At 49.1% G+C, this 25,949-nt stretch overlaps 1 protein-coding gene across 2 annotated transcripts in view; it reads right to left on the bottom strand.

Annotated features, from left to right (window-relative positions):
* Window positions 1-680: 680 nt before the first annotated feature.
* The window catches only part of XKR6 (XK related 6), a 222,122-nt gene continuing 196,853 nt past the window's right edge, over window positions 681-25,949 (bottom strand). For both annotated transcript variants that reach the window (XM_053248820.1, XM_053248810.1), the window contains 2 exons: window positions 6,879-7,075; window positions 681-1,717 (listed from right to left, as the gene is read on the bottom strand). In XM_053248820.1, the coding sequence (XP_053104795.1) occupies window positions 753-1,717; window positions 6,879-7,075 (1,162 nt within the window). In that variant the 3' untranslated portion in view covers window positions 681-752. The remainder of the gene's footprint in view (window positions 1,718-6,878; window positions 7,076-25,949) is intronic.

Raw genomic sequence — 25,949 nt, 5'->3', positions numbered from 1 at the left:
CTCTGTGCCAAATCATAATGCTGCCATGATCTCCTATCGAGTTAAGCTTAGTTGTTGCTTGGCTAGAGGCAATCATTTTGACCATTTCCATGCCAATCGAGTTAGAGCAATAATATTTCCTTCACCACCTGATTTTCTTTTGTCTAGTTTCATACCTTTAATATAGATTATATATATATATGCCCTCATATATATATCTACTTTTATCTATATAGCTATATATTCTATTTCTGTCATTGAAATCACCAAAGAAATTTGCATGAGGGAGGTGACAGTACATAATGAAACTCAGCACCTAAGGGCATAAGGCAGTTGTAGGTTTTGTTTTATTTTTTATTATTAATTATTATTATTTTCAATCAGCACCAATCCCTATGATAATGTCCTACACTTGGTGTAAGGTATAAAACTCAGAGGTGGAGGTGTTCACCTTCCTCCAGCCCCCGAAGTGTGGAAGTCTGAAATACCGGTTGGTTGGTTTGTTTTTTCTCCTGTGCGTAAAAAACAAAAGAAAAATTTTTCTTTTTGTTTTTACTTACAAAACATAGAGGATCTCTCTTTTTTTTTTGTTTTTTAAATACATACACCACCATAAATAAAACTTATTGGAAGGTTAGTTTCATGAACTGTGTTGACCGTAAACAATTAACCCCCCCTTGCCCTCCCACCCCCTCCTTTAATGTTTGTGTCGCCTGTTTGCGACAGTGTCGTGTCGTGTGTGTGTGTGTGTGTGTGTGTGTTTCAAGGAGCTTTTAAAGTGAAGATTCATACTGTAGTAATTCATACAAGAGAGGTCCGTCTCTATACCTAATTCCTACAGCAGTGGGAGTGACATACTGGAGAATGTTTATAGTCCTCCTCAATCTCCTGTCTACAAAATGAGCGTCCCAGGCCGGATACCGCTTCCTCGGGATGTCTATCTTAATGAGAGGACCTTCCGGGTGGTACGGTCGCCCAGACGGAGTCGATGGCACCATTGCTCTCACTTGGAAAACTGGCAAGCAAGTGTCAGCCGTGAGTTCCTCCTGTTGCTCCGTGGCCGCTCTGGTTGGCGTAGCCTGGGCCGCCCTGTACCCAGGGGTTTGGGGGGCCATGGGTTCAACATCAGGGGGCAAAGGAATGCCCCAGAGCAGCTCGGCGCAACAGGAGCTGGCAAAAATCTTAGCTCTTGGCCCCATGGGATGTAGGATGCCATAATACAAGAGCATCAACGCAACCCCGGCAGCGAAGCTAAGGAAAACGCAGCAGAGTGCTGGCACAGCGTATGAGTCAGTGGTGTCGGGATCTCTGTAACAATACCAAAGGAGCGTCAAGGCAGCATTCTCTGTCAAGACTATGGTGTAATAGGCAAACATTCGGTATCGGGTCCGCCCTTCCTTGACATTAAACCAGCAAAAAATGTACACGATCCCTACCACCATGTTGAAGAGAATCTCCTCCCATTTAGACATGCAGAAGTCTGTCCCGCCATGGATGATCCAGAAGGCCATGGCGCACCAGTGGACCACGACAAAGATCCCAAAATAAAGCTGGAAGATGGAAGCAAAGAGGGCAAAAGAGATAACTCTGGATGAGATGGTGAAGAGGCGCCAGAAGAGATGGATAAGGGCCCCTCTGTAGCTCATGCTCTTCTTATCATCCCTAGAGTCCCGGAGAAGCTTGTGATAGGAGGCTAGCACCCAAGCCAGGGACATCAGGGAGGCCACAGAGGACACACCTGCCGGAAGAACACACACAAATCCACAGAGTTAAACAGGAGGCACGGGACAAGGAACGTGGTTGCCTACTTCACCATTCCGGGGGGGGCAGGTGTGGAGCATGTTTACAATGCTAGTGAAAAAGATCTAGAGGAGGAAAAGAAAAGAACATAAGTGGAAGCATCATTTCTGGAACTCTATATGAACGTGCTCATGCTATAATGCAGGGCATCCCAACTGGCGGTACTCCAGATGTTGCTAAACTACAACTCCCATCATCCCCTGCTCCAACTGATTGTGGCTGGGGATGATGGGAGTTATAGCCCAGCAACGTCTGGAGTACCACTGGTTGGGAAGCCCTGCTGAAACACACCCAGGCCGTCACCTATATCAGGGGTCTTCAAACTTGGGTCCCCAGATGTTGGACAGCAACTCTCACCAGGGCCAGTCATGATGGCCAAAAGCCCTTGTCATCCAACAGCCTCTGTGGACCCAGGTTTGAGAAACCTCGACCTATATGAATGTTGCAAGTGTTCCAGCCTGTAACCGGTAAATGGTGGTTCACAAGGATGCACCTTGCCCATGGCCATTCATAATGTGATATAGTGTAACAAAAGTGTGAAAAGTTCTAAGGTCTCCTCACTGGCGGATTAAGGGAGAGGCAGCAGAGGCAACCTGCCCGTGGCGGCAAAATTCCACCTGTGGCAAGAGCTCCCTCATACCCACCTGCCTCCCAAATGATGATGGCGGCAAGTTGAGGCAAAACAAATTTGCGGGTACGTGGTGCAGAGAGAGTGGCAATACCCCCCTAACCCAAGCCTGCCCACCTCCCAAATGGCTGCAATCGCCCAGTTTCGGGCATTTCTGCACATGCTCAGAAAGGCCCCAAACTGGGCGACTGCAGTCATTTGGGAGGTGGGCAGGCTTGGGTTAGGAGGGGTATTGCTGCCTTCTCCATGTGCCTGCAAATTTGTCCCGCCGCCGTCGTAATTTGAGAGGGGGTGGGCACGAGGGAGCTCCTGTCGCTGCGCTCATGCGCGGCAGCAGTTTTAAACCTTAAACAAATTGATTTAAATTTCCACCTTCCTTCCTCCCTTGCTACTGGGGCGGCAAACCTTTGGCCACCTATGGGCGGCAAAGAGCTTAATCTGCCCCGGGTCTCCTCAGTCCCTGATAGCTCTCAGCCCTCTAGGCCTTTTGCCCCATCAGAGCAGCTGAGTTAATGGTGGCTTCTGGCCGTTCATCTCTCTGTGACATCAGAGCAACCAAGCCAACGGCAGCGTGATTCCTGCACGATTCCTTGGCTGGATCAGCCCCCAAGCATATCAGCACAGACAGGCCATTGGCTGCTGGCTGACACTCACAGCGCATGGGCTGTGGGCATGCTATACTTTTAGGACTATACTTTTAAGACCTATAGCTGTTCCTGCGAGCCACCTTGAGTTGCTTTGGTTAGAAAGGCGGTACTGATAAGGCAATGTACTCATCCCCATTGCTGCATGGGATGAGGGCTAGGGCTTCCACATTTAACTAACTAACTAACTAACTAACTAACTAACTAACTAACTAACTAACTAACTAGCTAGCTAGCTAGCTAGCTAACTAACATATTTCTATACCGACCAAAATTTGTACCTCTTTTTCAACTGGAAAAACTAAGGCACCCTTCCTACTGAAAGAAACAAAATTAAAAAGTACCAGGACCAGGTCTACCAACTGACTTGAATGGGCCAGTGGCAGGTATAGCATCTGGAGCAGTGGGTGGCCAGGCCCACCCATTGTTTTGGGTGGGGAAGTGCTCCACCCACTGCCTGGACAGTAGACCCAAACACCTGGTCTACCCAGGGCCTCCTGCATGTGGCCAGAAGACCTGACCACCCATGCTGAGGTAGCCCTGGTCATTGGCACAAAGGTGGCCAGGTCTATCTGCTGGCTTTCTTGCTTGGACTGGTAGCCCTGGCCTTCACTAGGAGTGGCCACTGGCTCAAGGGGGACAGGTCTGTCAGGCAGATTGCACATACAGGCAGGCATATACTAGACAGATTGTCTTTCCTCAAGGACACTCCTCTTTTTCATGAAAATTAGGACATGTCCAGGAGAAATGAGGATGTATGATAGCCCAAGCAAGGACAGGAGCATCGGGTTATACGTCAACTTAGATCGTGAGTGAGGTGTGCTCTGGACAACTGTAACCACAAAGGTAATTTCCCATAAGGGGAGGCTTACCCTTAGCAGTGATGGTAGCAATGGCTCAAAGCAATCCTTAGTACTCACGCTGCTGGCACCTACTGTCACTGCCTACCTATAATGCAATGCTCTCCTCCATGCTGTTGCATCACATTAGGAATTATTCTAATATGAACACACATTGCAATGAGAGATTTTCTAAGGCATCCAAATGACACTGAAGGCTCTTGCGCCATTACTTAGTGATGTTCATCATTCTTCACTATTGGCCATTTTGCCTGGGGATTCTGGGAGCTGTAGTCCAAAAAAAAATTGGAGGGTTGAAGTTGTGTAGCCCTGCTCAAGTCCAACCGCAGCTGGTGAGCCTGAGGTTGGCCATCCTCCTTCAAGATCAAAAGCTGGTGGTGGAAGGTCCAATGGGCCAGAGACTCTTCCAGTGCTCTCTGTAACAAGGATTCCCAGATGTTGTTGACTACAACTCCAGGATCCCCAGCTGCAAAAGCCTTTGCAGCTGGAGAGGATGCAAGCTGTAGTTAACATCTGGGATTCCCTGCTATAGGGAAGGGTGGTCTCTTCCTTCTTGCCTCCAGAACATCTGGGAACCCAAGTTTGAGAACTCTTAGTCTGAAGGGGTTTGTCCTAGCTTGTGGTTGACCCGCTGGACTTTCTAACCTCTAATGAAAATTCTCCCCAATTTCGCTGCCCTTATTATGTTAATATGTTAAATAAAATAAAATAAAATAAAATAAAATAAAATAAAATAAAATAAAATAAAATAATAAAATATTAAAGCTCTCTTCATGCCAATCTCTAGCATGTCAGGAAGAAGAGTTCTCTTTGCCTCCTCATTGACATACTAATTTTCTATGTGGGAGAAAGATTTTTTTGGGGGGGGGAGGAGCACTAAATCACGTGAGCTTGCAAACAGAAATATACTCCCCAATATGGATGTGCCCAAAGCATGGTTTGAAGGGTGGTTTGAGCACTTTTCTTGAAAGAAAACAGGGAACTTTAACATAAAGGGGAGCAGCAGGTTCTTAACTGCTCTCTGCTGCCCCATTCAGCTTCCTGCAAGGGTGGCACACACCCCATTAACCCCCCATGTGACACCAGCATGCACGTGATTGGTGCCATGTGGATGTAGGCACATCCCTATTCCCCAAAGATAGGCTTACTAACTCAGGGAGAATGAGGTTTCTGCTTACAGTGCATTAAAGTTTCACCCTCCTGTTCACCTGGAGGTATGTCTGGTATCCCACTGATTTGTGAGCCTTGACCAGCCAGGCCCCCAACAACTCCACCATTTCCCCTGGGACTGAAGACTAGAATCTTGATTCTTTAATTAAAAAATGAAGCTGAGATATTCAGGATGTAGGGATCCACTGCCCCACCTGTGTGTGCAAACGAAAGGCATCTGCACTACAAGCTGAAACTTCAGTAACCATCAACCATTAGGAGTGCTAAGAAACTGGTTGAACTGGTTCATGACTGTAGTATAGACATGCTTAAGTCCCAAATCCATTCTCCTAAGCCAGAGGTGGCCAACCCGAAGCTCTCCAGTGGTTAAGAACATAAAACAGCCCTGTTGGATCAGGCCCAAGAAGGCCCAACTAGTCCAGCATCCTGCTTCGCACAGTGGCCCACCAGATGCCGCTGGAAGCCCACAGGCAGGAGTTGAGGGCAGGCTCCCTCTCCTGCTGTTATTCCCCTGCAACTGGTACTCAGAGACATCCTGCCTTTGAGGCTGGAGGTGGCCCATAGCCCTCCGACTAGCAGCCGATGATAGACCTCTCCTCCATGAAGTTATCCAAACCTCTCTTCAAGCCATCCAGGTTGTTGGCTGTCACTACATCTTGTGGCAGAGAATTCCACAAGTGGATGATGCGTTGTGTGAAAAAGTACTTCCGTTTGTTGCTCCTAGATTTCCCGGCAATCAATTTCATGGGATGACCCCTGGTTCTAGTGTTATGGGAGAGGGAGAAGAATTTCTCTCCATCTACTTTCTCCCCATCATGCATGATTTTATAGACCTCTATCTAGGAGAGGAGAGCTGGTCTTGTGGTAGCAAGCATGACTTGTCCCCATAGCTAAGCAGGGCCTGCCCTGGTTGCATATGAATGGGAGACTTGATGTGTGAGCACTGCAAGATATTCCCCTCAGGGGATGAAGCCGCTCTGGGAAGAGCAGATGGTTTCAAGTTCCCTCCCTGGCAGCATCTCCAAGATAGGGCTGAAAGAAATTCCTGCCTGCAACCTTGGAGAAGCTGCTGCCAGTCTGTGAAGACAATACTGTACTGAGCTAGATAGACCAATGGTCTGACTCAGTATATGGCAGCTTCCTATGTTCCTATGTTCATTATATCTCTCCGCAGTCGTCTTTCTTCTAAACTAAATAGCCCCAAGTGTTGTAGTCTTGCTTCATAAGGAAGGTGCTCCAGGCCCTTGATCATCTCGGTTGCCCTCTTCTGCACTCTTCTGGTTGTTGGACTACAGCTCCCACCACCCCCTGTCACAAAGAACTGCAGCTGGGGATGATGGTAGTTGTAATCCAACAACCGCGGAGGAGTCTCAGGTTAGCCACCCCTGACCTAGAACACAGAGATTTGCAAATCAAATGTCTATGATCTAGGGATGCCCTATGCGCTACGCTTAAATAAATAAATAAATAAATAAATAAATAAATAAATCAGTAAGTCCCTCTAAGGCTCTCTGGGAACGCCTACCTCTTACACTGACAATATTCTCCCTGGAACAGACTAGTGTACAGTACAGTATGGTATGCAGAGAGAGAGACAGAAACAGAGTGAGAGGGGCAGGGTATTTGGGGAGCAGAAATTTCCCGGGCTATAGCGTACACAGAAGCTAAATGAGCCCCTCTCCAGACAGAGCGGTGCTTCCGTGCACACCTGCTAGGCCCCGGGGCAAGGGGTCACTGGAGGCATGGGAGCAGACCCCCCACTCCCACCCCCGCTCCCCATGGACCAGGCTCACTTACATGGTAAGGTTTCTGCACGGTTCTTTTGGATCATTATGCAGAGCTGTAGCACCAGTTGGGGAGCGCTCTCGAGGAAGGTCTCCAAGAGGCGCAGCATGTTGACGTCCGCGTACTCGTACATCATCGCCCAGTAGAAGCGCCGCTGGTGTTCCTTCTGCCGCTGGCTCTGGATTCCCAGGTACATGGTCCGGATATACCTGGAGGCAAGGAAGAAAGGAAGGGCCGGCCATCAGGCGGTGGATGAAAGGACACCCATTTGCCTCCATCAAACCACTGCTCCCCATTTCCGATATCTATAGATGATTATTATTATTTTTTAAGAGGTAACTTTGCTTCTTAAACTTTTATTAAATTTGACAATAACTTTAACATTCAATTACATTCATTTCCTAACTCTACACATAAATAAATATTGACTTCCAGCTCATCTATCTGCACAGTTCACAATAACTACACATATAAGCCATCGCTATAATAGTTCAAAATATACAAATTGCATTCGATACTGCTCAATTTTACCCAACCCAACCTGCGGCTATTACTATATTTCAAATCCTGCTGAGAAGTCCATATTAGGAAAATAGTTCTTTAAATAAAGCAAAAAAGGTTCCCAACCTTCTTTAAAGCATTCAAAATTATCTCTTATAAATGTTGTAAGCTTTACCATCTCTGCATATTCCAAAATTTTTATCAGCCAGTCTTCTTTGAGGGCATTTTATTGTCTTTCTTCCTCTATCTATAGATTAGAGCTGTTGCTCTAATCTATATTTGGGTACTTTACATGAGATTGGGTGGTTCATTGTGGCCGCTTTCTAATGACGGGTTAGCTACAACTGGGGTTTTTACAGTTCCCCCCCTCCAGGGCTCCCCCCCACAGGATCCACTCCTGATTGCAGTGTGCCAGTCCACATATTCGCTGGATTTAACTCGACCTCCCTGCGGGCTATCAGGGACCAGGACAGACAGGGCTTTGTTTTTCTCCAAAGAGAGGCTGTGAATTCTGGCTTAGCCCGAGTTATGTCCGGGGTAAAAAAATCCTCCATTTCTAGCAGCTTTTGGGGGGAAAGTCCGGGGCTTCTGCTTTCTCCGAAGGTGTTGATGGAGGTCCTTATGGCAATGCGAAGGAGGTGCTGATGGCTATGAGAATGGTCCATCTAATCCCTCAAACTTCCTGGTGAGTTGGGCACACTCCTGTGGAGTGTGACACGAGAACCCCCGCTTTGGTGCCCATTGTAGTCCTGCCACCATGGGAGAGGAAAGCTGGTCTAGACTACATGTGCGTGAGCACTGTAAGATATCCCCCTTCGGGGCTGCTCTGGGAAGAGCATCTGCACATTTGCATGCAGAAAGTTCAAGGTTTCCTTCTTGGCATCTCCAGATAGGACTGAGAGAGACATCTGCTTGCAACCTTGGAGAAGCCACTGCCAGTCTGTGTAAACAATCCTGAGCTAGATGGACCAAGGGTCTGACTCAGTATATGGCAGTTAACTAGGATTAACTAACAATGGGATCATACCGTATTTACCCAACTCTGCATTTAGATGATCCTCTTAAAAATAAAGGTTAACTACAGGTTATGGTGTATTTACCTGAAAGGAAGAGGACGCTGAATTTAATATGACCTCTTGATTTCTAACATCAAAGAACTTGGGGGAAAAACTTAGTCTTGGATTTAGGCTAATACAGTAATCACCAATCATAGTTTAATCCTAGTTAGACAGTGGGACTACAATTGGAGCTAAAGCGTGGGTTCTCATGTCACACTCCATAGGAGTGCGCCCAGCTCAACAATCACAGTTAACCCTTTAGCTATGATCACATGGGTCATGAGAACGAAGTCTATATGGGTTTTGATGATTAATTCCTTAGTGAACCAATTTAATCTGCACACATGTGTGTATGTGAAAAAAGTTCCTCCCAAAGAAAAAGCACACATTTTTAGACTATCCACATAGGCATAATCTTAGAAGAAGCATTCCCTGTTCTCTCTCGCAAGGAGAGAATGCTTAGGGATGTGCCCGAATCAATTTTTGTGATTCGATTCGAGCTTGAATCTGCTGCCTCAAATCTGGGGTCGATTCAATTTTTATTCGATTTGATTAGGATTTGAATAGATTTGGACTAATCTTTAAGGGCTAGGGGCACCAAAGTGGGTTGGGTGGTAGGGCCCCATGGGGGTGGGGGTGGTACCACCCAACCCCCAAAGGAATTGGGCAAAGGGGTGAAATTTAAGGAATTTTTATGTGTTGTGGATTCTTGGTTGTGAAATAACTTCTTCATGGGAATCCTTATGAAGTAGTTATTTCAAACCAAGAATCCACACCAAGAAGCAAGGGAGATCCCCAGCAAATCATGAGGTAGTGCAAAGGACTAACAAGGCCAGAGGCTTCAGATGCCAGGACAGCCCTTTACCTCCCAGAAGCCAGAGAGGATTCAGAGAGATGTGCAACAGCTGCTAGGGGGTGGGCAGGTGTCGCCCAAGAGGCTGCAGATTGGTGGAGAGGGACTAGCCAGGATAGCAGCTCCACAGCTGCAAGCAGCTGGAGGCATGATAAGGCAGTGGGTGGAGTTGGGGAATAAGCCCCCTTTGGAGGCCAGGGGCTGGGTGTCCAGGACACGTGCCTGGCCAGGGAAGACTGAGCCGGCCGAAAGTAGGAAGGAGTGTCGGAGATGCAGGGCTTTATTTAAGGCAGAGGCTGCCGAGGATGGGCAGATCAGTCGGGATGGGGTTTGTGGGCCTGACAGTCTCCTGGAGAGGAGCTCAGGCTTTTGTCTCCCACTGATAGGGGAAGGAGGGGAGTGAATCAACTTCCTCCCTTCCCCAACTCTGAGGCAACGCCCGCGCCTATAATTCACTGTGAGAGAGCAGAAAGGGCACTTGGGAGAATTCCTCCTTCCAAATCGCCATCTGACTCTTTCCCTGTCAATCAGGAAAGGGAAGGGAACATGAAGACTTCCTAGCGAGGGATATGTATATGAGTGAGGGCAAGGGATCCTGGGGGGTCTGTCCCACTGTGACCTAGAATGCTGTTGTGAAGGATCACCCCATCAAAGCAGTCCATGCAGAGCGAACCACATTCTTGCACCACTAGCAGCTTGCTGCTGCTGGGTTATCCCTCTCATGAGAGGGTCATGAGAGGGCCAGTCTCCTGGGGAGGACCATGGGGCTGTAAGCCCTAGGTCTCCCCGGGGACTGCATGTTCATGAGTTGAGCTAACTCAACAAAAGGGTGCCTGCTTGTTTGGGGCCCCTAACTCTCCATAGTAGAAGAGAACCAGTGTGGCGTAGTGGTTAGAGTGCTAGACTAGGACCGGGGAGACCCAAGTTCAAATCCCCATTCAGCCATGATGCTAGCTGGGTGGCTCTGGGCCAGTCACTTCTCTCTCAGCCTAACCTACTTCACAGGGTTGTTGGGAGGAGAAACTTAAGTATGTAGTACACCGCTCTGGGCACCTTGGAGGAAGAGCGGGATGTAAAATGTAAAAAGTAAGTAAGTAAATAAGTAAGTAAATAAATAATAAAGGATAGAACAGAAATGCTGCAACCCCCCCCCCGCTTCCCTGTTAAGCCTTGAGCACACCCAAAGGAGATTTTGATGCGCCATGTGTCAGAGCCGGTCCGTGTGCACAGATGGGGGAAACACTGGGTATATGGACAGATCTTAAAACCCACTTAAAATTCCCGGGTCCAGCCTGGCATTGCACCGTATGCAGATCTGCTGGCATGGGGAATCACAGGAGAGGGGAGCCCCAATCTCTAGGGATCCCAGAAGAGCCAGGGTCGCCATTTCAGGGCACAAGCAAGGGTACACATGCCCACATGGGCGGACGGGCTGGCAGGGAGCAAGCTTTGACGGCTACTTGGTGGTAGTCACCAAGACAGGGAGAGCAGTACCCGTCCCTGTGGCTTTCCTCCATACAGCAACATGGCTCAATATAGCGCCCCAAAGACCTGACACACTTGTGAGATAGCGCTTCATGGGAGATGGGGTTGTTTTGTCACCATGCATAATCAGAGATTGTGACCAGTAATTCTCTCCCCTCCCCTCTGACGGTTCTTTTCATGAGTTGTGAGGGGGTGTCCCCATGGCCTGGCACTCTCTTGAGCGAGTGCGCTCCAGCCTGGGCCGTTATTGGCCATCATCACATATGTGGAATTGCTCCTTTGACTGGAGCAATGCCGACCTTGGTGACCAGCCCTCCTCATGAGGAAGCCTAGGGAACACAAACCCCCAAAGGGGAAGGGGCTTTTCCCAACCTTCCCCCAAATAGGACTTGGCTGCTTGAGAATCCCTGGTTGGGGCTACCTTTTGAACCCGACCCTGGGCACCGACTGATCCCCAGCAATTTGTTTCGCTCCTGGTGCTATGATGGGGTGCCCTGTTTATGTTGCCACCTGGAGTGTTTGTACTTGTGAACATACATCATTGTTTCTTCATTCTCGGGGAGCAAAGCACTTAGTGCCTGTCCTGCCATCCCGTCCCCCAGGTGGGGGGAGCAAGGGACAGAGGGGAAGAAGAAATGCCCCTGTGTGCCTGTGTTGATCGACAGGCTGGCAAGCTTGGGATGGGACGTGGCGGCGTCCCTGTGGCCAGGTCACTCCATAGCTGGATACGTGACAGGAGGGGTGGGGCTGGTGCTCAGAGAGGAGGCCAGTGAGAAGTGGCACAGTTGTTGTTGTTGTTATTATTATTATTATTATTATTATTATTATTATTATTATTATTATTACATTTATATCCCGCTCTTCCTCCAAGGAGCCCAGAGCGGTGTACTACACACTTGAGTTTCTCTTTCACAACAACCCTGTGAAGTAGGTTAGGCTGAGAGAGAAGTGACTGGCCCAGAGTCACCCAGCTAGTTTCATGGCTGAATGGGGATTTGAACTCTGATCTCCCCGGTCCTAGTCCAGCACTCTAACCACTACACCATGCTGGCTCATGGAGTGGCCATGATCCTGGGCAGGTCTGCGCTGCCGTCTCTATGGTTGTGTTTGAAAAATTGGCACGAAACCGCAGTTATGGTGGTATTGGGGATCGGTGGCCACTTTGGTGGCCAAACCGGAGGTCTCAGTGGCAAACCTTTGTGCAAGCTGAAGGTTCAGTTTGGAGTTTGGCGAGGCACGTTGCAGGTCGCTTTCGGCTTGAAACCGCGGTTTCACGAATTTGGACGTAATAGAATTCCAACCTCTGCCCTGTTTAACTCTGGTCTTGTGTTACATCTAAATTTGGCCCACGAGTGTTTTCGATTTCCACTTGGGAAATGTTGGGGGATATGTATCATGTGTCCTAGGTTTTAATCGTGACACTCAAAACAGGCTTTCTGGTTTAACAAATCCATCCCTTTCTTGTTATTTACAAAAAGAAAGAACTACAACAATCATTCCCCTGCCCCACACAAGTCCAACACTTTCTGGGAGGGGAAAAAAACCCAAACCAACCAATTGTCTGAAAGAGCAAACAGGAAGAGACCGGGATCTGCCACAAGGTGGCAATCTGATCTAATGATAGAGCATTTAGAAATGCACATTGAAACCATGGCCTGAACGAAAAGCGATGCATTTTCCTGTTCCACTTTCACACTGCACCGATTTTTGGGTGAATATTTTGCTCTGAAAGTTTTGAAAATATTCCAACACTGCTTTTCATTATTTTACATTTTTCATGCCTGTTCTCAGACATGATCCCCCCGTTTGCTGCTGCTCAGGTGCCGTCTTTCTAATCTGAAAGGACTTCTTCACTGCAATCAGGGAACACAGAGTGAAGACAATGACGTCATGCTGCCACATAGGTGACGGGAAGATGTCCACGAGGGACATCTCATCATTCTCACTCTGAACAGGGCTTGAAACAATTGCATTCTTGAAACAAGGCCCGCCACCTGGAGATGTATATATTAGGCGCTTTGCAAATGTGATAGATAGATAGATAGATAGATAGATAGATAGGAGGAAAGGGAATGCACCCTTATTGCCTAGGCAGTTGGGGCAATGCCTGCTGCCTGGTCATAATGGTGGTCTCGTCCCAGCAGTGCTGGGAAGGACGACAGCTCCCAGCACCCCTGCATCTTTTCCCCAGCTGCCCTGGGCTCGTTCCCCATGTCCCTTGCACAATCCTCTGCCCTTCCAATGCTTTCTCCAGGCATTCTCCCACCCCACCCAGCCTTCCCTGCACAAAGGCTCGGGATTTAAAGACCCCCCCCCACACACACACCTGGGGCAACTGCCCTGTGATTGGCTGCCTCCCCGAGGCAGGAAGAGGGAATTCCAACATCGGACTTCCAATCATTCTGACCTCACAGCCCTGCTGGCTGAATTGGGATGCTCTCTGGTTGGTTTTTAAGGCACTATACTGTGATTTTGATGCTGTCACATACCTTTGGCATGTTTGGGAGTTTATTGGGATTGGGATTTTCTGTTTAATTATATCGTTAGTTGCTTGGCGTTCACAAGCTGAGCAGTGGCAGAGAATCTTTTTCGAAAAAAACATTGTCTATAGTTACGCATGACTGGTTGGGATAGAAGGGGAATGGGGCGAGTCTCTGAATGTGCAAGAAGCCACTGAATGCTGTGTGGGTGGGCAACTTCCACATTTATCGAGGTGGTCCCTCCACACTGCACTGTGTCCAATGGGATGTGCATCCAGAAAAGATGCCCCTTGGAATGAGCACCCCTATTCCCATTCTGCTCCAACTCATTCACTATGTATTGCTGGATGGCTGGCAAAGACTCCTGCTTGAAACCTGGGAGAGCTGCTTCCAGTCAGTGCAGACAAAAATATTTTATTTGTTTGTTTGTTTATTTGTTTAGTTATTTACTTGATTGTTTGATTTGATTTGATTTCTATACTGCCCTTCCAAAAATGGCTCAGGGTGGTTTGCAACAGAATAAAAACAACTGAAACCAGTTAACAGTTAAAATCAAAACTCCAAAAACAGAATAAAAGCAATTAAACATTCAAACAGTTTAAAACCCTGGAAAACCAAGGCAAACATTGAAAACCATTGACAACCGTTAGCTTGTAAGGGCTCTCCTGAAAGACAATAATGAACTCAAATTATTCTGCCGCAAGCGCATTGCACAGCCCAGGAGTAGGGATGTGCGCACTGGTTCGGGGGTTTGGATTGGGGCTCCGGGGGGCAGGTTCGATGGGGGCCAGACCGAACTGGCCTAGTCAGGTTCAAGTGCAGTTCGGTCTAGCTAGTTCCGTGCACACCCCTACCCAGGAGCAGCTACAGAGAAGGCCCACCTGTGAGTTGCCACCAGATGAACCGGTGGTAACTGGAGACGGACCTCCTCAGATGACCTTAACGTGCAGTGGGGATCATGCAGAAGAATAATGAGCTAGACGGACCAATGGTCTGACTCAGTAGGTGGTAGCCTCCTCTGTTGGATAAGGGCAAAGGACATTGGCCCGGTAGTTTCAGGAATTGATGCCTTTCCTTTTCCTCCCTGTCACTGCCCCCCTTGAGAATAGCCCTGCACCATCTGCAAAGGGATGCAAACGTTGCCAGATGGGGATGCATTTCATGGGGAATAGCTACGTTCACAAATGGCAGCCCCTCTTACGGCTTGGCTTTCCACAGCCCCAGGTCTGCAAGAAACACGCTCACTCTAATAACCTGGTGCCAATGAATGCCAGATTTATGACCGCTGAGCAAATTCACTTTGGTCTCTTCTCGTACAGTTGAAGTTTAAATCAAACGTCATAAAGATAATGATATTTGCAGAGCCATCTACCGGATTTAATGGCGCCCGTTATCGGCGCCCCATGGTTGCTTGAACAGCAATGGAGAGGGAGTGAAATGGTTCTTGAACATCTGGGGAGTCTTTCTCCACATGTAGTAGGTGGCTAGAGGACCCCAAGTGCCAGGAAGGGTGACCGTGGCCCCAGGGTCACGAGCTCCATACGAGTACCAGCAATAAACAGCCAAGAATGCCAGGCACGGAGGAGTTGCCCCAGCAGAGTTGCCCCACGGAGCAATGGGGCAGGCCCACAGGATGGCCAGTCTGCAGACAGTCTGTTCCAAGCCAGCATTTGAGCTGAGAACGTCGCCTGAAGAGGTGAAGCTGGAACTGGGATACAGGGAGGCAGGTGGACAGAAACACAGGGATGCAGGAAGCCGCCTTAGACCGAGTCAGACCATTGGCCCACCCAGCTCAGTACTGTCTACACTGACTGGCAGCAGCTCTCCAAATTCAAATGCAAACCAAGGCAGACACTGCTTAGCAGGGGGGCAAATTCATGCCCGCTACCACAAGACCAGCTTGGGGAAGTGGATGAGGAGCAGGATTGCAGGACCAGGCTGCAAGACCAGGCCGGGAGACCAGAGGACCACCAGTCCGGGAGAGGTGCATACTGCAACTTGGGAGTCACACAAGTAAGACCAGAGGCAAAAATCCAGAACTGACCAGAAAGCATATACAGACAGGTAAGGTCAGGAGAAACCAAAAGATTGTCTCAGTGGTGGGGCCATACTAGGATCTGAGAGAATAATACGGCTCCATCACCGGCTCCTTCGGGGGTGGCCAACCTGAGGTTCTCCAGCTCTTGTTGGATCACAACTCCCATCATCCCCAGCAATTGTACACTGCAGCTGTGGATGATGGCACTGGCAGCAGTAGTCCAACAACATCTGGCCACAGCTGCTTTGCTCCACAGCCCCGAGTGGTTCCCTACCAGGACACGAGAAGGCTCCTCATTGCAGCTATGACTGATTCCAACCCCGGGGGACAGAACTGGCAGAATCCGGTGCAGGAGAAGCTGGAAATGGGCAGACAGACTCCTCCCCCAACTTCACTAGGGCCACTTGGGTTGAGAAAGAGGCAGAGGACCCGTCTGGATGGAGGGAGCTTGGCCTCTTTTAACCTTTTCTGAGGACTTGCTCGGAGAGGTCTCCACGAGAGCTCAGAAAAAACAGAGCCAGGGATGAAGTGAGCTAGGGAGTGCGTGCCCCTTGTCGACTACACTACAGCCGCTCTCAGAGGAGTGAAGTAGGGGGCATGAATTTTGGGGGTGCTCACAGAAGTAAACAGGGGTGGACATCTGCAGTGTTGCACTACCAGAACAGAGTTCTTGGAGGGTAGGCGAGGAGGATGGCTGGTTTTTCTGCCTACAGAAATGTAAGGAAGGTTTCAAAACCCCGATTCCCTCCACTTGCAGTGTGAAGCAGAACAGTCGATTCCACTCTATCAGGGTTCGACGGACACATTTCCATCCTTTGGCACTACCTGTGCACACCCATCTTCCGGCTCTTTAGGAGGAGATTTTTCACCTCCGTTTGCACTTGGGTAAATTAATGGCTGATTAACTCAAGTTAGCTAACGTGTTGCTAAATGTTAGCTAACCTCATTCCTCAGCAGTTTGCAGTAAATAGCAAATGTTCGTGTCCCGGAACAAATGTTTGCGGAGTGTCTAGACTCTGCTTGACAAATGTGTTGGTAAACTCAAGTGGATTGGTTGGCAATCAATGAAAGAGGAAAAACAGCACGGAAGGTCCACGCGAGGCAAGCACAAGAACTGAAACTCTCCTCCAATATCCAGACTGACAACTTCAAGTCTAGCAGATACACATTGTTTGTTCCTCCCAGCTACATTGCCATCACTAGTAAACACAATTTGTGGCATCTAGGCCAGAGACCGTCTGAGCATGTGCAGAATTCTGATAAAAGCAGAGGCTATTCTCATGACCGCAGGAAAGTGGGCGAAGGGAGCCCAGCAACACATGAGTAGACCCCCGACCAGAAGGCTACAAGCAGCCTCCTGGCCTCAGGAGTCTCATCAGAATCCTGGGACTTCCGGGGTCCGGGCAGTCCCTGATCTCCACCACCCAGGGATGGTTCCCTGATCATCTGCGGGGAGAGCGGTAAACCCGCTCTCCCCACAGAGCCCAGTAAGGGCTCTGTACACTGCTCATGCGGAGAGCCTCAGAGTCTGTAGAACGGAGGTTTTACTGTCTGTATATCTATGAGGGCATTCACACAATCAAGAACTGTGTTCTACCAGAGTTTGGGAGCTGCGTGTGCTCCCAATTTTTGGTTGTGTGGAAGCAAGCGTAGAAGCAATTGTGTGGAAGCAAAGTAGGAGGAAACCCTGGGTAGCTTTTCCTCCTACCTTGCTTCCACACAACCACATATTGGGAGCACACACAGCTCCCAAACCCTGGCTGTTCTTGATTGTGTGAATGACACAACCTTGATGGTGAGTGCAAATGCCCTGAAACAAACCCTTTTAAAATATGCTCCTGGGATGAAGTTCCATCCTAGGATGAAGTGTCAGTTCTCCTAGGCATTCTGGAGCTTGGCTTCCCTCGTTGACTTGCCCATGTTCTGGGTTCTGTATCAGCAGCATCAGCCCTCGCTGCCCCTAGAATCTTGATGCCCCTGAAGATTCTGATGCTTCTCCCTCCCTCCTCCACACTCCAGATTGGTGTCAGCAAATTCCCCAAGATCTCACAAGGCCTGGGCACCCCATATAGACACAGGGAAATATGCTTGGCATTTATGTGACCAACACGTTTGCTTTCATTTCCCCCATGCAGTATTGAGCTTGCAGCCTAGAACGGGCTCCTTCCCCCCTCCCCATATTTGGACTCTGAGAGGAGACAGAGCTAGACCCAATGGCTTGAAATGAGAAGGGAGCAGATTTAAACTAGACATTAGGAGAATTTCCTGACTGTGAGAGCTGTTTGGCAGTGACAATCTGCCTCATGCAGTGTCAGGCTCCTCTTCTCTGGGGCAGTTCCCAGCACTGGGCAGAGGGTTGGTCTAGAACAGGGATTCTCAATGTTGGGTCTCCAGATGTTACTGGACTTCAACTCCCATAATCCCCAGCTCCACTGGCCTTTGGTTGGGGATTATGGGAGTTGAAGTCCAATAATATCTGGGGACCCAACGTTGAGAAACCCTGACCTAGAAGATGTCCATGGTCCCTTCCAGCTCTAACATGCTATGATACTAGGATCAAGATATACTAGCACATGCTCTTCATTTTGCATGCATGGTTTATTCCTACTGCTGTTTTGGGTTCCAAAGTAGCACCTTTTCAACCATAAAAAGAAGAGTCAGAAATCCAAATGCTACGGCACTTCGGAACAATATAGCTCTATCGGCATACGATGTTCAATGCACCTGTGTATTCAACCCATGTGCAGTGGCCCACTTTCTATCTGCACCCTGCATTTGAGGGGGCTTGTGCCAGGTTCAAATGCACATGTGTACTGACATCTGCACATGCGTACAATATAAAGTCTGCATAGGACTTCCGTAATTAGCAAAGGGATGACATTCTCTGGGATTTTGGACAACAATCATAACAATGTTTCGGGTTTCGAAACATAGATTACTTGGCCACAAAATACGGAGCATTTAGTGAATAGCTTGGACACCTTCTGATGAAACTGCACCAGCTGTCATTTGGGAAGAGGGGAAATGAATGGGCAAAATCCAACCAGAAGCAGCTACTAAATTCATGCGTGATCTACTACATGTTTCTTTGTCGTCCACTAGAGGGCAGGAGAGAACACACTTGCATCCATCATATATTCTCCCCAGTTGCATGCAGAGGTTTCCAATGGAGATCAGGAAAGGGGTGACCCCAGAGTTCAAAGCAAACCTACAAAAGCCCCTGAAAGCTGTATCATGCCAAAAATACTGACCCAACTTGTCAGGGGTTCTCAAGCTTGGGTGCCCCGATGTTGTTGTCAACTCGAAGGCCATTGCAACTGCGGATGATGGGAGTTGTGATCCAACAACATCTGGCGGCCCAAGCTTGAAAACTCCTGGCTTAAGCCATCAAGGGATTTATAGGCCCCTGTCCCCTATTAACTGAGCAAAAGGAACCTTTTGGACATGGTGGTTCTCTTTATGGAGCAGGGGGAGAGCAACTGGCCCTATCCATCCCCAGCACAACATCCTTCCAGTGGCTGTCACTGGCGTTTATCTTATGTTTCTTTTTTTATATTGTGAGCCCCTTGGGGACAGGGAGCTATTCTCCACCCCCCTCAAAGCAGAATATAAATATCCGTCGTATTCATAGTATATAGTATGGGGAAAAGCCCCTTCCCACAGGTTCTGGTGCTATGTGCAGCCAAACTATATCTGAAATGTTATACTTCGGAACATACACAGGGATATAGAAGTGTCTTCTACCGGGTCAGACCACTGGACCATCTAGCTCAGTATTGTCTACACAGGGACAGTACAACTTCACCCGCACCTGCCCCACCCCCAGCAGTTTGGGACTACAACTCCCACCATCCTCAGCCGCAGTGGCCGATGATCAGAGATTATGGGAGTCGTAGGCCCACATCTGCAGGAAGGCTGCAGTTGGGCACTCTGGTCTACACTGACCGGCAGTGGTTCTCCAAGGTTACCGGCAGGAGTCTCTCCCACCTGACCTGCAGGTGCCGCCAGGGAATGATGAACCTGGGGCCTTCCGCATGCAGCGCTCCGTCACTGAGCTACAGCCCCATCCCTTGAGGGCAGGAGTCTCCAACTGTGGCCCGCCAGCTGCTTTTGGCCGACAATTCCCACCATCCCCAGTCACAGTGGCCGTCAGCAGAGGCGCTCTAGCCCCAGACCTTGAGGCCCTGGTCCCTGGCCTCCAAGGTCTGGGGGGCCCTCCAAATGGCCGGGGGGGGGGCCCCTCCGGCAGCCACCCCACACCCTGCTGAACCTCCATTTTTAAAAATTTCAGCCACCATATGGCCGAGGGGTGGCTGCCAGGGGCAGAGGGTGAGCCCAGCGGCCCCCCGCCCACCGGCAGCAGCGGCTGCCGGAGCGATGCTGAGCCTCTCCATGCGGCTGAGCGTTTCTTTCGACTGTGAGGCGCGGCTTGCAGTCAGGAAGAGAGACTGGGCCGAATGGACAGGCCCAGCGTCGCTCCAGCCGCCCCCACCACCATCGGCAGTGGGCGGGGGCGGGGGGGGAGAGAAGGACTGCTGCGCTCACTGCCAGGCCTCTGGAACAAGCCTCCTGCTGAAATAAGAGCATCTCCTTCTCTGTCTGTTTTCAGGAAGGACCTCAAGACCCTCCTCTTCTCTCAGGCTTTTAATTAGAATCAATGCTAATAATGTTATTCTATTGTTTTTACTGTCGCGTATTTTATTTTGTCACTTTTAAATATTTTAAATTTTGTACCCTGCCTACAGATACACATCTCAGGTGGTATTAAAATATGATAAATAAATACATACATACACACATTAGGCTTTTCATTGGGCAGTTAAGGGTGCCAAGATTGGCACCCCCAGAGCCTCGGAAACGAAAGGGGACTGGAGTGGAGAGGCAGAGGTCAATTCATACATGTGGGGAAAATGCCGGCGAAAATAAAATGGTGGCTGCTGATAAAACAAAATGGCAGGGGCAGAATTCTTCTAGCAGGGCTCTGCCCACTCGGCCCTTACGCAAGAATCACCTCGGCCATTACTCTGAAGAGGGTACAAATCCATGGAGGATGGCCCTGGCCAATGGCATCCAGACTCCTGCTGCGCTCGCGCAAGAAGGTCACGCAGTGGTGCGAAGTCGTGGGGACATCCGGAGCTGCGCTCCTGTGCAGAAGTTCCCTGCAAAACACACGAGGTTCCACAGCCAGCGGGCTGCCACCTGGTTTCCCCAAGCTCTGGAACGCAAGCTCCCGACTTAGCACACCTTGCAGCATATCTGGGCAAGTGCAGAGTTAGTCTGGATGTTGGCCATTGTCGATCAACGGCTGTTAGCCATGGTAGGGGAATGGAGCCTCCATGTTCCAAAGCAGCATGCCACTGGAAGATAGTGCCCTTGTGAGTTGCCCAGAGGCATCTGGTTGGCCAGTTTGGGAAACAGGATGCCAGAGCTGAAAGCCTTTTGGCCTCACCCAGCAGGGCCTCCCTCATGATCAAGGCCTGGGGGCACCAGAGAATCCAGCCAGTATGGAGAACAACTTTCCAGAAGCCCAGTGAATGCCTGGGAAATTGGTCCATTTCCTCCAAAATATTTCCAACACCAAGTATGGCGAGTTTGTTCATCCCTGTTTATTTGTTTTATTGATTTTCTTTAAATGTGTATCTCCATTTTCTTGATTTTATAATGTTCTTAGAACATTAGATGTCTAAGTATAGACACCACTCGGAGTACTCCCCCACCCCAAGGCAAAATGGTATGTTTTAATAAGATACATAAGTAAAACCAGGAGTTCTTAAACTTGGGTCCCCAGATGTTCTGGCTGAAAGTCATTGTGGCAGGGAATGATGGAGGTTGTAGTCCAACAGCATCTGGGGACCCAAGGCTGAGAATCCCTGAAGCACACCAAAAAAATAAAAAGAGTTATAGTTAGCTTACAGATGATTTTGGCTACATCATTTGTGCATCAAATCTGAACAGCGAACTTTAAAAAAAACAAAAACAAAAAACTGAGTTGTAAACTGAGGCAGAAGGAGAAACTTGCCCAGAGTCCTTCAGTGAGTGTATATCTGAACAGGAAGATAATAAATACAATAAAATAATAACAGTTATGTGTACAAGTGAATGTGTGATTGCCATCAAGGATTTTAACAAGCTGTCCCAGTCTCACACATGAGTATCAGTGTGTCTGCACTCACGATTACAATCAAATATATATGTATGAATGTATACAGAAAGTATTTATATACACACACCCCCCCACACACACATGCTCACCAAAAGCATGAAAGGGTTTTTTCTTAATACCCCTTGTTTGAATTCACATACGACATAATGTCCACATAGGACTCACAAGAGACCAGCTTATACCGGCATGTATATTGACAGGACTGAAAGACAAACAAATAAAATGATCATGGGAGCCATTGGGGAGGGTGTGTGTTTGTGAAAACTTCCAGCAGCTGTGCAAAAGTACATCCTTTTTTGGTACTTTTTTGGAGGGTGCTGCAAACGCTTGTGCATTCAGAGTGAGGGCAATGCTAATCCAGCATTGCCCTCACTCTCAATTGCCTTGGTGATGATGTCCCCATAGTTAAATCTAATTGGCTATGTATTATAACGATGTAATCATGCTCACTATGTGATCCCAGGCACAGGAGGAACAAGGCCTAGGTAAAAGCAGAAACTGGGCTGGAGACCAAAATGGTGAGAGAGGAGAACCAGGTGAGACAGGAGGGACAGGTTCATGGGACATTTTGGCCCCTGTGAATACTTAGGAAATGGATGAATGTGAGACAGGAAGGCAAGAGAGCTGAGGAAGGTAATCAAAAGCCTGCTGGATCAGGCCAAAGGCTCAACCAGTCCAACATCCTGCCTCACGTAAAGGCCAACCAGGTGCATCTGGGAAACCCACAAGTGGGGAAAAGAGGGCAACAAAAGGCCCTCCTTTCATGGAGGAGAGGTCTATCAATGGCTACTAGTTGGAGGGCTGTGGGCCACCTCTAGCCTCACAGGCAGGATGCCTCTGAGTACCAGTTGCAAGGGAGTAACAGCAGGAGAGAGGACATGCCCTCAACTCTTGCCTGTAGGCTCCCAGTGGCATCTGGTGGGCCACTGTGCAAAACAGGATGCTGGACTAGATGGGCTTTGGGCCTGATCCAGCAGGGCTGCTCTTATGTTCTTAGGCAAGGGAAGAGACTGCAAACACCAAGGTACATAGCTGCGCCTTCTTGGAGTGACGATCCAGAGAACCATAACACTCCCAAACACCTTTGGCGTGGCTCCTGCTTGTCTGAACTGCTGATCCTGAGTATGTGAGTAGTCCCTGCCAACCTAAAAGGCACCTCTGTCCTGCAGCTAGAAACAACTGAGTTGGGATTGGGAAGGCTTGGGTTCAAGTTCTGACTCTGTAATATACTTCTTGTGTCAGAACCAGTTGGGGAGAGAAGGGAAGCAAGGAGAAAGACCATCTCCTTAGGACCGGAGGGAGGAGAAAAACTGGAGGGGAGAGAGGGAGGAGAGCTGGTCTTGTGGTAGGAAGCATGATTTCCTCCATTTGCCAAGCAGGTTCCACCCTGGTTTGCCTTTGAATGGGAGACTTGATGTGTGAGCACAGTAAGATATTCCCCTTAGGGGATGGTGCCACTCTAGGAAAGAGCCCCTGCCTGCTTACATGCAGAAGGTTCCAGGTTCCCTCCCTGGCAGAATCTCCAGATAGGACTGAGAGAGACTCCTGCCTGCAACCTTGGAGAAGCTGCTACCAGTCTGTGTAGATAATACTGAGCGAGATGGACCAAGGGTCTGACCAAGTGGACCAAGTGGAAGGCAGCTTCCTATCTTCCTGTGACTGTACCACATTAGAAACAGAAATGCTGGTCTGAATGCTCCATTGAAAACTCCCTGCATGTGGAAAGCAAATACATCAGGGAAAATCAGAATCTTTCTCACTGTCATGCCAGCTTTCCAGAGCCTTTTGGTCGTGTGGGAGCGTTCAGGCATGCCAGCTTCCACCCATTCCTGAGCTCCGAAGTGGTACAATCCCAGGAAGACTATTACACATCGCCTTGGCTTTCAGACCCTTCCCCAATAGGGTTGACACAGCCTCACGAGGTTGTCGTGATCAAGGTGATACCACTGTCGAACCTCAGGAGCAGAGCTGATTCGAAATCAAAGGAGTTAGGGTTTCTTCTTCTTCCAAGGATCGATACCAGCGATCTGGCCCCTCCGGTCCACATTAAAATCAATGCTGCGATACATACAGAAATAACCGTCACGGAAGTGACTGTGTGAAATCTGGACAGTGCAGCCTCTGATCACTGCTATTTTTAGCTCCTCAGGAGCACTGCCTCTATTAGCAAGGGGCCGTCTCTCCTCCTGGATTCACGGAGCAGAACTAGTAAGCAGCAAGCGGCAACGTTTCTTAAAAGGAGTTTAAGAAGGAAAAAAGCACACACACACCTTTCAGGCTGCTCCTCAGAAAATGGCTGCACAAGGGGAAAAGTGTGTGTGTGTGTGTGTGTGTAGGGGAGATGATGCTTACTGGTTCAACAAGATCCTCTTGTTACAGCCTTCTCCTCCCCACAGCTCTGTCTCTCATTTCTGCCGACGACATACAGCACAAACACACCAGCACAATCCTGGCATGTTAGGAAAGGAAGGCCAGGGGATCTGACCTGGACCTCTGTGGGTGATCACAGGTGAGGGGTGTTCTCTGTTACTCTTTCTCATGTTTTATAAGAACTGGATTGCTGGATCAAGGCACAGAGGCAAGTATAAAGGCGTTCTCAAACATGGGTCCCCAGACATTGTTGGACTCCAATTCCCATCATCCCCAGAAACATTGTGGCTGGGGATGATGGGAACTGGTGTCTAACAACATCCGGGGACCTGTGTTTGAGAACCCGTGATCTAAAGATCAACTGGGAAGTGCACAAGCAGGGTATGAAGGCAGTAACCCTTTCCCACGATTGCATACGGACATTGGACGAGCAGATCTGGTCTGGTGGTAGGAAGCATGACTTGTCCCCTTAGCTAAGCAGGGTCCACCCTGGTTGCATATGAATGGGAGACTTGATGTGTGAGCATTGTAAGATCTTCCCCTCAGGGGATGGGGCCGCTCTGGGAAGAGCAGAAGGTTCTAAGTTCCCTCCCTGGCAGCATCTCCAAGATAGGGCTGAGAGAGATTCCTGCCTGCAACCTTGGAGAAGCCGCTGCCAGTCTTTGTAGACAATACTGAGCTAGATAGACCAATGGTCTGACTCAGTATATGGCAGCTTCCTATGTTCCTATGAAGCTGCCTTATACTGAGTCAGACTATTGGTCCATCTCACTCAGCATTGCCTACAAAGACTGGCAGTGGCTGCTCCAAGGTTGCAGGCAGGAGTCTCACTCAGCCCTATCTTGGAGATCCTGCCAGGGAGGGATCTGGGAATGGGTCATTTATTGTGGGAAAGGAACTTGGAACTTTCTGCATGCAAGCAAGCAGGTGCTTTTCCCAGAGTGGCCCCCATCCCCGAAGGAGAATATCTACAGCGCTCACATGTGGTCTCCCATTCAAATGCAAACCAGGGCAAACCCTGCTTAGCAAAATGGACAATTAATGATTGCTACCACAAGACCAGCTCTCCTCCCATCTCAGCTGCTCCCAAGTATATGTCTCCAGTTGCTCCCCAGCAATTGGTATCCAATGGCACACTGCCTCTGAACATGGAGGTTCTAACTAGCAATCACGAGGAAGAGCCGTCGATTGAGCCTTTTCCATGCATTTATTTGTACATTTTCCATGCAGTACCCAGAATGTTGGGGGCAATATGCTAAAATCATTGTAAACCGCTTAGAGAGCTCCGGCTATAGAGCGGTATATAAATGTAAGTGCTATTGCTATTGCTATTTGTCTAGTCCCCTTCTGAAGCCACTGAGATGAGTTCTAGCTCAATAAAGCTAAGATGATAAAGGAGAAATGGCTCCGAAGGATAAATTTCCCTCACTACACCGTAACTGAAATCAGCACCACCCCCTGACGATCTAGGGTGGGAAACTGCAACCCGCAGACCGATTCCACCCAGTGGTACCTCTCAGGTCAGAAATGCAGCTTGCAACTCTTGCTGATGTAGTACATGATGCCAGTTTAAGGGGAGGGGGAATTAGGTGGGCTAGCCGCCATGAGAGCCCGGCGGTTCCCACGATCCCTGAAAAGTGGGCCAAGCTCCCTTAGCCCACTTTCCAGTGGTCGTGGGAATAGCCTCAGTCACGTCTACCCAGGTTTTCCTCCAACCTTGCTTCCACACAACTGAAAACTGGGAGCAGACACGGCTCCCAAGCCTGCGTAGAACACAGTTTTGGATGGTGTAAATGGCCTCGTCGACTCTGGGTTCAGATCTGAAGATAAGCTGCATTCTTCCAGCTTTGTGCCTCCATCCATGGTATCACACCTTCCAACATCTTGCAGATGAAAACAGAGATGTGGGCATTAACACTCTGGACCAGGTCTCACGATCAGTGAGACCCCGTTTTATCCGGGTGAGCGGGAAGGGAGCCCTGGGTGGCCGGATCGGCTGCCCACACGATGTCTGACTCCGAGACGGAGCCGGCGGGGGCTGGGGAGCTCGGGGGCCACACGCCCCCCGGAAGCCCCAGTATGCCCTGCGCGAGCGCACAGGGCATACTGGGGAGACCCCCGAGCCGGGAGGCTGC

Source organism: Hemicordylus capensis, chromosome 1 (assembly GCF_027244095.1).
Source record: "Hemicordylus capensis ecotype Gifberg chromosome 1, rHemCap1.1.pri, whole genome shotgun sequence".
NCBI classification, from domain to species: Eukaryota; Metazoa; Chordata; class Lepidosauria; order Squamata; family Cordylidae; genus Hemicordylus; species Hemicordylus capensis.
The sequence above is the reverse complement of the archived record's forward strand: the minus strand, read 5'-3'. Positions and strand labels throughout refer to the sequence as shown.